General features: G+C 33.1%; 1 protein-coding gene across 2 annotated transcripts; it reads right to left on the bottom strand.

The window, feature by feature from the left end:
• Positions 1-13,768: 13,768 nt before the first annotated feature.
• LOC112789476 (UDP-glucuronate 4-epimerase 2) lies at positions 13,769-17,107 on the bottom strand. Of its 2 annotated transcripts, XR_011879535.1 has the most exons (3): positions 15,269-17,107; positions 14,087-14,261; positions 13,769-13,978 (listed from the first exon to the last, which is right to left on the bottom strand). XR_011879535.1 is itself a non-coding variant. In XM_025831393.3 (2 exons), exon 1 carries the CDS (start codon positions 16,559-16,561, stop codon positions 15,293-15,295), a length of 1,269 nt encoding a protein of 422 aa, XP_025687178.1. In that variant the 5' UTR covers positions 16,562-17,107; the 3' UTR covers positions 14,778-15,124; positions 15,269-15,292. The 2 variants fall into 2 exon arrangements, 1 of the variants encoding a protein (XP_025687178.1); XM_025831393.3 differs by lacking the exons at positions 13,769-13,978; positions 14,087-14,261 and adding an exon at positions 14,778-15,124.
• Positions 17,108-18,258: the final 1,151 nt, after the last annotated feature.

Genomic DNA, 18,258 nt, shown 5'->3' with positions numbered 1-18,258 from the left:
CTTTATTTTCATGTAAATTTACTTTTTCGAGCAACATTTACTTTTCCTGTTCTCTTTTAAGATTTGGTACTTTGTTTTCGATTTCAAAAGTCTTTCGATCTTGTTGAAGGAAAATTATCGCTTTTATTTAAGTCCAATGCAGTTCAATTTTAGTCAATTTATTTTTAAGTTTACTCTACTTTTCTTTCAGATTTTCTATTATTATTTTGTCCAATCGAAGGAATTTTGTTTGGAACACTTTCTGAAATTGGTACTCGCAAGAGGAGTAGGTTTTTCTCTCAAGCCATTAGATATCGAACCACTTTCGATTTGCTAAAATTCGATAAAAATAAATTGGCACGTGATGTGTGAGCATCTTTTCTATTTTTTCCTAGTGAATTTGCATCTAATTTGTTGAGTTTAATCAAGAATTAATTATATTTTAGTCACTATGGATGCTACTTTGAGCCTTTTGCAATTTTGTTTATTTTAGGTAACATTTTAACTGGATTTGTTGGAGTTTCTGCAGCTCAAGAATCAAAAGAGATGGCAGCGAGGAGCGACGAGTATGCTGATTTGGAGCTTTCCACGGCGATGCGTGCGCGTGATTGACGTGGACGCGTGATTTGAAAAATTTCACAGCGACGCGTGCGCGTGACCGACGCGTGCGCGTGACTTGCGAAATAGACCATCAACACGTACACGTGACTGACGCGTACGCGTGACATGCGCCACGTGTAAAAAATGCAGAAAACGCTGGGGGTGATTTTTGGGCCCCATTTTAGCACCCAAGTAAGACACGGATCCAGTGAAGCCAAGTGGTCCCAACATTATAAGACACGGAGTAGTTAGTTAATTTTAATTTAAATTCAAATTTGATTTTAAAATAGGAAAATATATTATTTTAATTTTAAAAATTAGATTTTAAATTAATTAGGATTAGTTATAAAAAGGGGAGATTTCTCTTCTATTGGGAGGTTCGAAAAGGAGGATTCCATTAGGGAATTCTATACAAATTTACATTCCGCATTCCATGAGCAACTAAACATCTACTGTTAAGGTTAGGAGCGCCGTCTATTGTATGGATTGATACTATTATTTTTCTATTTTAATTCATGTTTTGATTTATATTTCAATAATTGTTTTCGCTCTTTATTTTATGAATATGGGTGGAACAGAAGTATGACCCATGTTCTAATTGAGTTCTTGTAAAATTTGGAAAAACTCTTTACTTGAACAACAGCTTGAAAAATTATACTGAATTTCTAATTGTTTGTATTTAACGGAATACGTGACATATAATCCCCTTATTTTTGGATAATTAGGATTCTTTTGGCATATAAACTATAAATTGATTATCACCCTCTAATTGGAATTGACCAAGGAATTGGCAGTTAATGAATTTTATAGGAGACTAGGAAGGTCTAAGGAATTAGGGTCTAGTCACATATAGTTTGCCATGAATTAAATCTTGCATGATTAAATTAGTTAGTAAGAAAAGTTAATCCAAAAAAATAGATAACTCTGAAACCTTAACTGTTTTCTCTTTATTTTATTCCCAACTTATTTATCTGCCTGTCTTTAATATTCTTAATTCACTATTTAATGCTCTTTGAACTTCCAAACACTATTTTCTGTTTCTCTAACTAATCTTATCAAACACTATTGTTGCTTAATCCATCAATCCTCGTGCGATTGACCCTTACTCACGTAAGGTATTACTTGGTACGACCCGATGCACTTGCCGGTTAGTTGTGAGTTGTAAAATACCGCATCAAATTTTTGGCGCCATTACCGAAGATTGATTGTGATTGACAACTACTCGTTGTTTGATTACTTAGATTAGATAATTTTTATTTAAATTATTATTTTTTTTAGTATTATTAATTTTTAATTTTTTCTTTTTATTTTTTAAATTATCACCCCTCCCCCGTTTTGTTTTCTTTGTTTGTTTTTATTTTATTTTTCATTTTTTTCTCTTCTTTACTTCTTTTTTTTCCTTACGTTTCTTTCCTTTTCATTAGCATCCCTCTCCTTTTTCATTTTTTTCTTTTCTTTTATTATTTAGTTAAAAAAATTAATAAAAAGAATAAATAAATTAGTACTAATATTTTTTTTATTTTTGAAATTAAGTTTAGTGTTCTCGTAGTAAATTTTTTTTCAAAAATTTTTTTTTAAATACTAATATTTTTCTTTGTTTAATTTTTGAATTTTTAGTTGACCTCTTTTTATTTATTTTTGAATTTTTTTATTTTTTTTATTTTTTATTTTATTTCTTTTGAAAAAAAATTTTCTGTTCTTTCTTCTTTACTTTCTTGTTTACCATATGGTGCGCTTAATCCTATTTGGTGTTTTGTGCTAAGGAAAAGTAATGGAGAATATTATGGTGGATGGAGGAATTATGAACTATCCAAATTTTGGTTGGCAAAGTCAAAACCAAAGAAACTTCAATGCTCCATGTTCTAACTATCAAGAGCCACCACCTCCATATTCATACCACAAACCACCATCTCAATATTTATATCAAGAACCATCATCTTTCTATTCATGTCAAGAACCATCATCTTTCTACTCATACCAAGAGCCACCATCTCCCTATTCATATGAAGAACCATAATCTCTTTTTTATTCATATCAAGAGCCACCATCTTCTTCTTCATCTCAAATACCATCAGATCTTGAGCTCCTTATGAAAGAATTCTACATGATATAAAGAATTCCTACATGAAAGAATTCCTACATCATCTTCTTCGTCATTGACGCGTACGCGTGACCTGCAAAATCGACGTAAAGGAGTGTTTAGGCAGAGAGTTGTGCTGGCTTGGGACTGGAAGCGTGCTAGAGACACAAATTTACTCACGCGTACGCGTCCCTGACGCATGCGCGTCATTTGCAAAAAATGGTCCTCCACGCGTTCGCGTGCATGACGCGCACGCGTCGTATGAAATTATTGGTTCCTAAGCCACGCGAACAGAGAGTTATGCCTGCACGCGGCTGCCTTTGTGCGAATCGCACAAAATCAAGGGGACACGGACGCGTGCCTGACGCTAATGCGTCATTAAAGAAAATTCGCAACCCACGCGTATGCGTGCTGCAAGCGTACGCGTCGCCTTTGCCGCACAACTACACTTATTCGCCGCACATTTTTCACTGTTCTTTCTCTCTCTCCCACTCCTAATTCTCTCTTGTTCTTTTATCTTTATATTTTTCTTTCCTCTCACTGTTTGTTTTTATTTTCAGTTCTTCTTTGCTTGAGGACAAGCAAACCTTTAAGTTTGGTGTTAACGCTTCGCTGAAGGGTTTTCTGCTTATTCCTATGGCACCAAAAGGGAGGCGAATCATCTTCACTGAGGAGCACAACTTGAAGAATAAAGCGACCGCTAGGATAACTAAGGTGGTTGAGTTCCTTTCATTTTTTTCCTCCCCTCTTTTTCTATGTTATGTTCCGGTTTTCTGCTATTTTGCCTTGTTTGTTGCATGATCCTTTATTAGTTAGAATCCTAGGACTAGTTTAATTTTTTCTTACTTGCTTTAATTCTGAAAAGATGTCTCATGTATTACCCACTGAGTTTGAATTCAAATATATATATATATATATATATATATATATACACACACACACACACAGAAGTGATGTATTGCATGAGAAATTGAGTTAGTTTTAAGAGTAGTCTTATTTACTTAAATGTGGTGGTATTTTCTGTGATTTTTGAATGCATGATATGAACAGTGCATATTTGAATTTGAATCAAGGGATGTTGATGTATAAGGAACAGGAATTTAGAGAATTATTATGATTTCTCTGAAATAAACAAAAATTTAATCCTTGAAGCAAAAGAAACAGCAAAAGAAAAAAAAATAAATAAATAATAATAAAAGCAAGGTCCAAGGCTCTGAGCATCAAAGAGTTGTTATTAAAAGCTCAAAGAGTTGTTTCCCTAGTCATATGCTTTTGGTGTGATTGTGTCAAGTAATCCTTGAGACAGAATACTTAGAGTCGAGATCAAGTGCGTTTAACAGAGTATGCCAAAGACTTTGAGTACCACTGTCTGCGAGTAACTGAAAGAAAAATTAGGACTCAAAGAGAGTCCCCCAGATAAGTGCCTGTGGTGTTTCTATATCAAGTAATCCTTGAGACAAAATATTTAAAGTCACCGCTAGGCTCAAGGTGCAAAGTAACAAAGAAAAATAAATTAAACTATATTTTGCTGTGTTAAAGTATTAAACTGAAATATAAAGATCAGAGAATTCATAATATTATCCGAATTCTAATTCTGAATGACAATGACATCCTCCTGATTCAAAGGAGAGTGAGATGCCAAACCTATCAAGGATTACAGTTATAAACCCCACTATAAAAAGAGACATGAGCTTAATCGAACTCTCATTCTCATGCAAATTCACATCCTTAGCCTATGTTAATTTTGGTTGCTTGAGGATAAGCAACAGTTTAAGTTTGGTGTTGTGATGCGTGAGCATCCTTTCTATCTTTTCCTAGTGAATTTGCATCTAATTTGTTGAGTTTAATCAAGAATTAATTATATTTTAGCCACTATGGATGCTACTTTGAGCCTTTTGCAATTTTGTTTATTTTAGGTAGCATTCGACTATATTTGATGGAGTTTCTGCAGCTTAAGAATCAAAAGAGATGGCAGCGAGGAGCGATGCATACGCGTGATTTGGAGCTTTCCACAGAGACGCGTGCGCGTGACTGACGCGGACGTATGATTTGAAGATTTTCACAGCAACGCGTGCGCGTGACCGACGCGTCTGCGTGACTTGCGAAAAAGACCATCGACGCATACGCGTGACAGACGTGTACGCGCCACGTGCAGAAAACGCTGGGGTGATTTCTGGGCCCCATTTTAGCACCCAAGTAAGACACGGATCCAGTGAAGCCAAGTGGTCCCCACGTTATAAGACGCGGAGTAGTTAGTTAATTTTGATTTAAATTCAAATTTGATTTTAAAATAGGAAAATATATTATTTTAATTTTAAAAATTAGATTTTAAATTAATTAGGATTAGTTATAAAAAGGGGAGGCTTCTTTTCTATTGGGAGGTTCGAAAAGGGGGATTCAATTAGGGAATTCTATACAAATTTACATTCCGCATTCCATGAGCAACTAAACATCCACTGTTAAGGTTAGGAGCTTTGTCTATTGTATGGATTAATACTATTATTTTTCTATTTTAATTCATGTTTTGATTTATATTTCAATAATTATTTTCGCTCTTTATTTTATGAATAGGGTGGAACGGAAGTATGACCCATGTTCTAATTGAGTTCTTGTAAAACTTGGAAAAACTCTTTACTTGAACAACAGCTTGAAAACATATTATACTGAATTTCTAATTGTTTGTATTTAACGGGATACGTGACATATAATCCCCTTATTTTTGGATAATTAGGATTCTTTTGTCATATAAACTAGAAATTGATCATCACCCTCTAATTGGAATTAATTGATAAAGGAATTGGCAGTTAATGAATTTTAGAGGAGACTAGGAAGGTCTAAGGAATTAGGGTCTAGTCACATATAGCTTGCCATGAATTAAATCTTGCATGATTAAATTAGTTAGTAAGAAAAGTTAATCCGGAAAAATAGATAACTCTGAAACCTTAACTGTTTTCTCTATATTTTATTCCCAACTTATTTATCTATCTGTCTTTAATATTCTTAATTCACTATTTAATGCTCTTTGAACTTCCAAACACTTTTCTGTTTGTCTAACTAATCCTATCAAACACTATTGTTGCTTAATCCATCAATTCTCGTGGGATCGACCTTTACTCATGTAAGGTATTACTTGGTACGACCCGGTGCACTTGCCGGTTAATTGTGGGTTGTAAAATACCGCATCAGCACGCCCGATAGAAAAATTTTGAAAATTAAGTGTTTTAGAAAGTGTTCTGAATTGATCTAGTGCATGTAACTTAGAACTGACACGGTTATTCGAATGGTAGAAGAAGTTTCTAATACTAATTTGGAATCATCTGCAAGCAATAATGTTGCTGTGGTTGCATTGATTTCGACAAAAATGTCATCGCGTATGGAAAAAAGTACAATTGAGGAGAATATAGCAGTTACTAATCCTCTAGTGTGGAGCAGTGGACGAAATTTACGTTCGCGGATTCCTATAACGCAATTGCCAGTAACTGTTGGTTGGCCACCATATGGCCTTCCTCTATGTTATACTCCACCTGGTTATGCCCCCTCCAAGATTTGGGAATTTGTCAAGTTTTGGTGATAACCAAGGGCCTCCATTGTATTATGAGTTTTTTTGAGATTATCAATTGGATTCCACATCGAATGCTTCTAATTTGATGGCTTCTTTTCGACAACATGTCGATAAAAGTCATAATGATTTGGTCAATTTATTGATCCAGCAGATGACTACAATTTTAAACCCTGTGATGGCTGATCATGAAACAAAATTCGAGCGTCTTGCTAGATAAGTGGAGAGAATTGTTCGAATTGTTGATTATGATGAAGGAGATCAAAATCTGCAAATGAATCAAGAAGATGAGAGGCCTAGAAACTTGGGAAATGAAATATATTTTGAGAGAGATAATCCCTGAATTGTTCATCAAGATCGAAATGCAGATGATGTATTGGCTCGAATGAGAATTAATCAGCATAGTGAGAGATACTAGGTGACTAGAATTGTGGAGGATGTACTAAGGTTGGATTCAATGTGAATTTTATGAATCAACCATATTTTGTTTATGCTTTTCCTGCTGCTGTACAAGCGACAGAGGTGCCTAGGGAAGTAAAAAATCCTAAGATAGTACAAAATTTGCAGGAGAAGTTGGTGAATCGACTACTAAGCATATTACTCGATACATGGTCGAGATAGAAAACTTAGCGGATGATGAAAATTTAAAGATGTAGCTTTTTCCTTATTCTTTGACAAATAATGCATTCACTTGGTTTTCTAATCTTTGGCCTAATTTGATTGGAACTTGGACACAATTAGAGAGTGCTTTTCATGCTCAATTCTTTAGAGGAGAGTTGAACGTGGCTATAACTGACTAGGTGGCTTTAAAGCGTGAAGATGGAGAATCGATTGATGACTTCATGATCCATTTTAAAAATACTCGAAGTCGGTGTTATATATATCTTCCTAAAAATGAAGTAGTTAAAATAGCCATCATGGGCTTAGGCTTTTATATGCGTCGAAAATTACTTAATGTTCATATTCCTGATTTGGTTCACCTGTCAGAAAGAGTACATTGGGTAGAGATTCTCCAGAAGGAAACGGAGAAATTAAAAAATGAAAAGAGGTTGAAAACTCGAGTTTTCTCTCGAAAAGAAAAGGTTTCATATGTCGAAATGAAATCCTCAAGTGAGGAATCTGATATCAAATTTCCTGAAGTTGATTTGGCTGAATTAAAGAAAGGACCACCTTATGTATGTTCTTTACTTAAGAAAATAACAAATGTTAATGGATCTAATGGTAAAAAACTTAAGAGTGGAAAGAAATATAGTTTTGATATTTTAAAATCCGACCATATATTTTATGTGTTGCTTAAAGATAAACAGTTGATTTTGTTTGAGGGCAAAACATTACTTTCGACAAAAGATTTAAACGAAAAACCTTATTGCAAGTTTCATCAAGCAACAAGCCATCAACTAATAATTGTGTTCATTTTAGGGACTTGATTCAAGAAGCGATCATGGAAGGGAGGTTGAAGTTTGATAATGGAAAAAAGGATATGAAGGTTGATTCTAATCCCTTCGATGCTGGCGCAAATTTTGTAGAGCCCTCTCTAAAGGGTTAATATGGTTAGTTTTTCCTATGCGTTCGATACTGCTTTGGGGGACTTCGAATCTAATTCTCGAGTAGTATATCCTGGTGCTGGCAAAGGGTTGTTGGAATTCTTGATACAACAAAAGTTAAAGGATCGATATGTATCTTTTTGTCCTTGATGTAATGTTGTGTTTGATGCTGATGCTGCAGCAATATTCGAAAAAAAGAATAAAAAAAGAGTTAGCTCATAAGGAAAAGCAAGTTCGACAAAGGCAACCTCCTCGAACATAAGAGGGACAAAGTTCTGGTGCCCCTCAAAGGAACTTTCCTCCTCTGACCAATCGTTCTCAGGCTTTGGGTGTGCAATAGGTTCAAATTGTCAGGAGTTTTGCAATCGAGATGCATAATATAGGCGTTTTTCTCAGAGAGGTCATCAAGGTTTTTATCGTGTCCGTTATCCGTATCTTCGAGGAAGAGTCAGAAAAAATCGAGGAGGAAGAAGTTGACGTCAAATAGGGCAAAGAGAGCCATCGAATAATAAGAATAAGGGAGCAACTCCTTCTATTCATTTTCGAGTTGTCTTTTCTTCTGATGGAGAGATGGTTCTTAAAGGAATTTCGTCACCAGCTAAAATCGAAAAGGGCAAAGCTATGGTTATGGCCCCAATTGATGACAAAGAGAAAGATGTCGACCTAGATGAGGAGTATTTTGAGGAAGGTGATGAAAAGATGGTAAATACTATTTCAATTATCCCCACTGAATATTTGGGAGACTATGAAGGAAATCCAAGTGAAGATTATGATGTGGAGGATGAAGAGGCTTTTGCCTTCATTCGACCTGAAGATGAGACGGAATATTTTCAAAGGTCAACGAAAAAATAAAAAATCTCATCTTCGTTTGTTACATGTTACTGCTTATATGAGTGGTATATGTGTCAACAAAATCTTGGTCGATGGAAGGACACTAATTAGTTTATTGTCAGAAAGGATGTTGACAAAAGTTATTGTATATTTTTGTACATATAAAATATATATATTCTAATATATTAATAAAATATAATATTAGAATTATTAAAATAGAAAATATTGCTTTTTATGAATATATATATATAATATTTTATATATTAAATTATAAATATATTTAATAAAATTAAATAAAATAAATATATTAAATAGATAATATATAATGATAATTAAAATTAGGAAAAATAAACAAAATTAAATACAACTTCTAAAAACATGCTGATGATTTGGTCTCCACCATAGCGATGTATCAACTCCTGCAAAGGAGCTAGTAACTCTTTAAATGCAAGTGGAATTCTCAAATTAGAACACTATTTTTGTGGTGGTGTCTTTAAGAGCTAGTTATAATACTATACTAGGAAGAGATTGGATTCATGGTTTTGGAGTTGTACTTTTGACTGTGCATCAAAGTATTCTTTTTTGGATTGATAAAGAAAAACCTGAAGTGATCAAAGTAGACTCGAGCTTATATGTGAAACAGCTACATGTTAATTTCTAGGTTTACAATGAAAAACTAAAACCACTTAATGTCGACAGGGTGTTCAATTCCTACAATTATGAGGATTGCTTTCTTAATTCAGAGGGTCTGAATGTGAAGCTTCGACAACCGAAGCTCGATTTTTCTCCTACTAGTTGGGAGTAATTAGTTCTTGGTGGTTAATAATTCGAAAGTGTCTTGCCATGACTAAAAAATAAGTTATGTCGAATTATCTAGGTAACTTAGACTATTATTTAAATAGTTTTACTTCTATTGAAAGTTTTTCTTGTGTTAGAAGTGATTCTTCTGATGAAGTTAAGTTACGTAAAAATTTCCAAAGTCGAGGTACAGTAAATATTTTTTCGAAAATGTAATCTTTATTGAGAAGAATTCGTCGAAGACAAAAGGTAGAAGTCAATCGATAAACCTGATCGAAGGAAAGGAACATTTAGAGCTAATTGTTGGCGGTTACCCACATACAAAAAGAGCGGGAACAGTTACTCATAAATTAATGCACGTGGGTGTTACATTCAAATCTGATTGGTCGAAGACTTCTTTAAATAGGTGGAAGATTGAAGGAAGAAAGATTGAAATTTCTTAACAGGAAATACTCTTGCACACTCACATCTTCTGCGAATTTCTGATTCTGTCAAAAGTTTTTTTTCTGTAAAATTCTTTTTACGTCTTTTAAATTTCTTGTAATATTTATTTTTATGCAAATTTACTTTTCGAGCAATATTTACTTTTTCCATTTTCTTTTAAGATTCAGTACTTTGTTTTCGATTTCAAAAGTCCTTTGATTTTGTTGAAGGCAAATTATCGCTTTTATTTAAGTTCGATGCCATTTAGTTCAATTTCAGTCAATTTATTTTTAAATTTACTCTGCTTTTCTTTCACATTTTCTTTTATTATTTTGTCCAATCGAAAGAATTTTTTGATGCATTTTCTGAAACTGATATTTGCAAGAAAAGTAAATTTCACTCTCAAACCATTAAATATCAAATCACTTTTAATTTACTAAAAATTGATAAAATAGTGACAAAATAAATAAGTCATATTTTTTAAACAAATAATTATCATAAAAAGATATTTTTGATATTTTTATTAGAGTAGTTAGTAATATAAATAATAAAATATAGAATAAAAAAGATGAAGAAAAATAGAAGAAAAAAGCGAAATAGAAAAGATAATAGAAAGAGAAAGTTTATTAATTTTGAAATAGAAAATTTTATCTTAATTATAATGAAAGAGTGTCATATGACATAATTTAATTGTTAAATTAGTAATATAGTATAATTATATTTTAATTTTTGTTTTAAAATTTTAATTTCAATTATAATTAAAAATATTATGTATATTGTATATTTTGATTGTAAAATTTATAATTAATTATTAATTATAATATATATAAAAATAAAATGAATAAAAAATAAAATAAAAAAGAGAAAGAAATGAAACGACTTTTAATTTAAAAAAATCTTATTTATAATATAAAATAATATATAATCTATTTTAATTATAAAATTAATAAGATATAATAAATAAATAAATAAATAGATGTTACATTGGTGTTTTATTTAATTCTAAGGTGCAAACACATGTGATAGATGTGAGCTACGTGTGCACAAGAGGGTTATTGACCATACAGCTATCCTCTCCAGATGTCGTTAAGCAGGTTACCTCAATCACCATTGAACCTAGCGTTGAGGTTGAAGTCACCATTGCCGATGCTTGACATCATTCATATATAATTGTGCAACTTATTTTCTTCTTTTTTGGTTATTTGTACTTTTGAATTTTTACTTTATTTTATCGGAGCACCACGAGAAATGTTCATGGCCATTAATTGACTGTAACTAACTTTCTTTTCAGTAAAATTTGGAGGACAATACATTCTACTACGCTCAAATTTATACGTTTTAAGTCTGAATATCCAAACTGAATTAATTGTGTGACTATTTTGTTTCTTCTACATCTTATATCAGCCACACAACCGCTCTTTTTCTGTTTTATTTACTCTTTAGTGACCTCACATTTTTTTTTTCAATTGATTAACTTTTCATTCCTGGTTTTTCTCACCTACCAAATTTTTTATTTTTGATAATCAACTTTAACCAAATTGATCTAATATTTTATTGACATAATAAAAATCAATTAAAAAAAACACTAAAAACACTTTACTGAAATTAATTATAAAAATAATTTATTCATCTAACATTTTCCTTTTTCAACTTTAGGTATAGACTTATTTTTTGCTGGCTTGAAATGTTACATCGTGACGAATATGTTAACTACTTAACGACCATTTGTTGGATCCCCGTTAATGGATGAAAACTAATGAAGTGACCTATTTATATTTATCTTACGATACAACAACTGAAAAAGTAAAATCTAATAATTTTTTGTTAGGAATGAATGTTTCGGTCTGGAAATTTTTTACTACCCATAATTACTCTATTTTGTAACTAGAAAACGAAGAATAGCTGAACCTGCCCTGAAACCCGCAGTTAAAAGGGAAAAAAGAAAATCCTATTAAACATCACTTGACTCATAACAAAAATATTAACAATTAGTTCATGTACCTTGGTAAGGATTTCAGCTCATTTAAATGCTACATCAAGGTCAAGTAATGAAGTGTATAAGAAAGAAAAATTCTCTAAATAATGAAATCATGATAAAACTTTCACAGATAATTTCTAATAATATTTTATATATAAGATTGAAGGAAATACTGTGGCACTAAATAGCAAGGAAGCTTGGGCAGAGCATCATACAGAACCAAGTGGTTTTCTTTGTTCCTCAAGGAACATTCTAATTCGGAATCCACCACTAAAATTACTGCCATAAGAGGCATCGAAATCAGCATGCAGAATCTCCACATTCCAAGCTATAGCTGACACACGACAAAATTACAACTACGTTAGATATACACTAAAATTAATTATTAAAATAGAATAGATATTATATATTATAAATAAATTAAATTACACATATATCTATATATAAATATATGATGATTAATTTTGGTGTGTAAATAATATTATTGATAAAAATGACTCCCGCAAATTTTACTCAAACGACGATGGCTACTATTCATAGATTCTACTAACCCTTTTTTTTTATTGTTTCAAAGAATAATACGTTAAATTTGTGTCCATTGAAATTTTTTTCTTATTCGTAATCTTTATATAAACAGGATAGGAGATGACTACTTTGACATGACATTTGTACTGATTGAAATATGAACATTACTGGTGTAACTTAAGTAGCGTTTGGTGGAGAGATAGAGACAGATATTAAGAGATAGAGATTGAAATAAATCTTATTAGTGCAAAAATGGGAGACAAAAATTGAAACAAGAATGAAACTCTAATTTAATTTGCAGGGTAAAATTGAAATTAATTAATTGAAATGAAAGTAATTTAGGTATAAAATGTTATTAAAGTTACAGTTTCTATCTCTAAAAATTTTAGTCTCCTGTATCCCTACTTTTTGCAAGTACTGAAATAGTGAAATTTTGGAGATAGAAATTGAAATTTTAGTAGCAGTCTTTGAACCAACAAACATGATAATGAATCTCAGTTTTAGAGATAGAAATAAAAATTGAGCAATGCTAGGAGCCAGCAATTTTTGTAATTGTTAGCCATCAACTAGCCATCAATGATGATTTGATAGTGTGAGATTGGTGTGAGATTTCATCCAATGGCTCACCTTTTTCTGCTGGTTACATGCTGGCCAAAATTCAATAAAACTGCTGACCCCCTAGACTTTTCCATAAAAATTTTAGTACCAATCTCTAAATCAACAAACATGATATTGAGTCTCAGTCTCTGTAGCTCAAAATAAACGCTACCTTAGAAACCATGCAGGTCAGGCCATGGTATAAATGTTATCATCACTGAAACTTGATTCAGTTGAAGTTTTTTCACCAGTAAAATTTTTCCCTTTCTCAGTGAAATCAACTACTAATACAATTATCAGGTTAGACCGTCCACGTTATCCTCTTTGGGTGTGACTCTTTCCGATCGACCTGTGTTAACGCGAGACTACACTTAGCTGCACTTTTTTTTTTTTCTTGTGACTATGAATCCTCGGAGAAACAGAGCTTATGCTGTGAATATGGAGCTAGAAAGATAAAACTATATATTAAATTTATAACTATATTGTTACTACTTTTCTGTACTTTAAATTTTGAATGTATCCTCTTTATATTAATGTCTTCATCGTACACAACTAATATAATTATTAATCCCATAGCCCTAATTAAGGATCTTCCTGCAGCAAGAATGCTGATGGAGTCTCTTTCTCTTGCTTGTAACATTAAATCTCACTTGTTTTTTTGTTGGCTTCCTGAGACACTCACAACCTATGCTGCTTTTTTTAGTTTTTTACTTCCAATATGTACAATCTAGAAAGTTGAGAACAAAAAAAAAATGGGGTAGAATGTTTAACCCCATACAACTTACTAATTGTAATGTAGTCCTCAACATAGGTTGCAATTAAATTATGCAAAAATTGACCAACATTCCAGGAAATATTTCTTAACTTTCGTTTACCTAATTTTATTTTCAGTAAGATCACTTTTAAAATAACCATATGAATTCATTATTTTTACTCCTTGTTCTTTTTAATCCCAAATATGAAACATGTGAAAACGAGTAATATGCATTATGCATATGAATCCAACTCAGCATGCAGCAGAAAGTAGTTGCATCATGTGAGCTCCAGCATCCAAAGAATGGCATCTAAACCAGAATAGAGGAAAAGTCAAAAACACAAAAAATTTATAAAAAAAAATCTAGATCGAGATATGATTCTTGTTTCTTGTCCCCATTTAATGACACAAGCCTAACCATTCTTTGGGTCTCAATCTGTGGTCTGTGAAATGTGGACGCATGCAAATCAGAATTCTCCCCATTTTAGACTGCTAATTCTGTTCTCACATACGTGCTTGTATAAACTTTGATTTCATGTCAGGTAAAAAGGTTGGTCAGAGATGAGCCTAACAGAAAGAGAACCTGCATTTTACTATTTTTAAACATATCAAATTCTCACAGAATACAGTGTTGCAATGAGATATCCAAGGGATATGATATGATATCTACACAACAAGCAAAGGAAACAAAAATAGAATGGGAGAAGTAAATTACTAATATATTCCTGTTCCTGTTGGTTCATTAAATAAAGTGAAAAAAATAAATGAAAACAATTTGATTCATTCAACTCCAGCATGCCATTGATGTTTAAAAAGTAAACAATCAACTCTTGCCGATTGCGACCCGAAGAATACAAAATTGCGTCAGAATTTTGAAGATAATATTCAACAAAAATGTCTCGTATAAAACTATATTAACAACAATAAGGTTTTTTTGGGTTTACCATGGTATAATGCCTATAACGGGATTCAAATATCTAATACTTGCTTATGCGGATTAGATCAATCCAACTTGGTTATACAACTATAAGGTTAATAATTACACAAAACAAAAAAATATTAATCTCTTCAAAAGTAGTAACAACAGTTAAGGAGAAGCACACGAGACATTAATAAGTAAAATGGTAATAATAGATAATACACTTTCTTTACAAAAGAAATATTATTAAACACCTCTAAAACAAAATTAGGAAATAAAATAGTAATTCAGCCTATTACTGTAATCACCATATTCATAGTATCTTTTGACGAATTGACAGCTTCATGTTAAGGCCAGATGATAACTTCCAAATTTCCCCAATAACTGACTTCCCTAGAACCGTAACCTCACGACTAAAACTCTAATTTGCATAATTAAAGGTTTAAGAGTACCTGCACAGAACTATAGAACTGAATCCACATTATTGTGAGTGTACAACTATAGACAGCGAAAAATGAATACAAAAGTAGAATTCCCCTGCAAAATAGTGCAGGCACTTGATGAAATTTCAGTCAATTGAGTGGCCAAATTAAATTTAACAACAACAATAAAACACATGATATTCGAGACCTAATTGGAATAAAAATGAATTGAATCAAATTGAATTGAGTTGAAATTTACCAAAGAAAATGATTCAAATTGACATCACCAAGAACTTAGCCTATCTTTCTTCCCAGATTCATTAGAATAATAAGCCAAATACCAAGTCACAAACTTGTTCAAACCCTTCTCCAAATCGGTACCAGGCTTATACCCAATCTCTTTCTTGGCCAAACTTATATCAGCATGTGTAAAAGGAACATCCCCATTTCTAGGCATAGCCACAACCTTCTTCTTGGCATGAACCTTCAACAACTTCTCCAGAATACTCACCAGCTTCCCAACCGGCACCGGAGCAGTATTTCCAAGATTAAAAATCCGCAGCTGCGCAGGCCCACTCTTCTTGCCACCACTCCCAGTGCTCTTCTCAGCAGTATCCAAAGCCCCCAAACAACCCTTCACAATATCATCAATGTAAGTAAAATCCCTCGCCACCGATCTATGCTCTGCGCCTTCAAATATCTGAATCTGTTTCCCCTTCAGAATGTCCCTCGTGAAGAAGAAATACGCCATGTCAGGCCTCCCCCAAGGTCCATAAACAGTGAAGAATCTCAAGCCTGTCATGGAAAGTCCATAGATATGGTTATAAGTGTGCGCGATTTCTTCGCCTGCTTTCTTCGTTGCGGCGTATAAGCTTGCGGGTTGGTCCGTACGATCTTTCTCGGAGAATGGAACCTTCGAGTTGAGGCCGTAAACGGAGCTTGAAGAAGCCCAGACTATAGCGGGTTGAGGGTTCACGCTCTTGCAAGTTTCTAGAAGGTTCACGAAGCCTGCGATGTTGCTGTGGATGTAAGAGGAAGGGTTCTTCATGGCGTAACGAACTCCGGCTTGTGCCGCGAGGTGCATCACGTGCGTGAACTTCACGAGCTTGAAGAGCGATTTCAAGAGCGATGAATCGTTGATATCGCCTTCCACGACGAACACGCCCTCACGCGTTAGTAGATCGGCGCGTGAACGTTTTAACGATGGGTCGTAGTAGCGGTTGAAGTTGTCGATGCCGACAACGCCGTCGCCGCGGCGCTTGAGTGCCACTGAGACATGGCTGCCGACGAAGCCGGCGGCGCCGGTGACTAGGACGCGGAGACCTTTGGGATTTGACGGCGTGGAAGAGCGAATGACGGATGTTTGCCACTGAGGACCGCCGCGGAGGGAGCGGCGGGAGTGGGAGGAGGAGGTGGTGGTGGTGGCGGTGGAAGGTGGAGATCCGACGAAGAAGAAGAGGATGACGGCGAGGGAGATGAGAGACCAGAAGATGAGCTTGTTGATGGAGAAAGGGAAACGGGTTCTGTGATTGCTCATTGGCTTATCCACCATTGAAGCAAAAGAAAAGAAAAAGAATAATGTTTAATGTATGTTCAGAGTTCACTATGTTGTGTCAGTTGCTCTCTTTGTTTTGCTGCAAATGTGTTATGTTTGTGATTTATGATCATTGTTGTTGGATTTGGGGTCAATTATTATGGGAATATGTATGACTCTGAAAAAAAGAAAGAAAAAGAAAAAGTAAGAGAAAGCGTTAATGTGGGATGATTTGTTTTTGTATGTAAATTCGTTGGGAGGTAAAAGGTTTGGAGATGAGTCGGGGTGGATAAGTACTTTCCAATTATGTGTTGAATTAAATTGAATTGAAGGAGAGTGTGTGTGTGAGAAGTGTGAAAGCAAGGGAGAATAGGATAGGATAAAGATAAAAGATAAAAACAGGGTTTGCAGTTGAACAAGAGTCAAATCCAATGAATACGAAAGCAACAAGAGCATTTTGATTTGATTTTGAGTTTTCGGATGCGGCCGATCCGCTCCTGCTGCAATTTTGCAATTCGCATGTGATTCGGTTTGTACCTATCTATGCGCACAACTTGCTCCACCGATTCCACCTCCTCTGTTAACTTTTTATTTTTATTTATATTGTATATTAAGATGAGTTCTTCATATAAATTAAATAATTATTTTTATTTTAATTACTGACAATACTTAAAATATTTTACATAATCACAGAACATTCTTTAAATAATAAATAACTTTTAATTACTGAATAAAGTCAATAAACAAGATATATGGAGAGACATCTTGAATATTCATATACGAGTAAAATTGGATATAATTTATTACGACTTATATTTATTAATTTAATTTTTAATTTTAATTTAATTTTATTTACATAATTTAAAATCTTAAAATTATAAAATTATTAATTTAAAGTAATAAATAAATAAATCATGTGTTTTTATATAACGTGCTCAGTCACACTGAAGTGTAGTTTAGTAAAATTTTTATCTTTCAAAATAGTTTATAAAAATTAATTTTTAAAAGATAATATTTTAAAAGTTATAGTAATTATATTTGATAATCAAATTAAACATAATTTTAAATAAACACAAACAACAATAATTGTATTTGGTAAAATAACTTTTAGAATTTAAAAATACACATAAATACAAGCATTAAATTCAAAAATTAGTTAACATATAAGGTTATATTAGGTTCTTAAATTTTGAAAAATACAAGCCAATTTTAAAAAGCTCTATCTTAGGTGCTTTCAAAAATATCCATCTTTTAAAAATTGCAAACACAAAGTACATGGTCTTTTTGATTTACCAAACACAAAATGAACAGTTTCGGCTTTTATACAAACCATAAGCACTTCTTCAAAAAACTTTACCAAAACAAGCCTGAATTGGGAGTTATTTTAATTGAAGGGAAAAGCTCTACGTCCATGTAAAAAATACATGGATGTTATATATCCAAGTAACTTCCTCCACACACGCGTTCTCCCACCCAACAGTCGTTTGTTATACACGAACCTCATATAACGTATCGTGTTTTCCTCCTCTTTCTTCTTCTTCTTCTTCTACCTAATAAAATTTGTCGTTTTCATCTGTTCGCGTTTTTCTTCTCTACTCGCATTCTTCATTATTGATCTGCATTGAATTCAACGTGATAAGCTCCGTCGTTCTTCTTCTTCTTTGTTTTCTTCTTCGATCTACACTTCTGAATGGAAACAATGAATGATTCAACTT

This window comes from Arachis hypogaea, chromosome 3, assembly GCF_003086295.3.
Source record: "Arachis hypogaea cultivar Tifrunner chromosome 3, arahy.Tifrunner.gnm2.J5K5, whole genome shotgun sequence".
NCBI classification, from domain to species: Eukaryota; Viridiplantae; Streptophyta; class Magnoliopsida; order Fabales; family Fabaceae; genus Arachis; species Arachis hypogaea.
The sequence above is the reverse complement of the archived record's forward strand: the minus strand, read 5'-3'. Positions and strand labels throughout refer to the sequence as shown.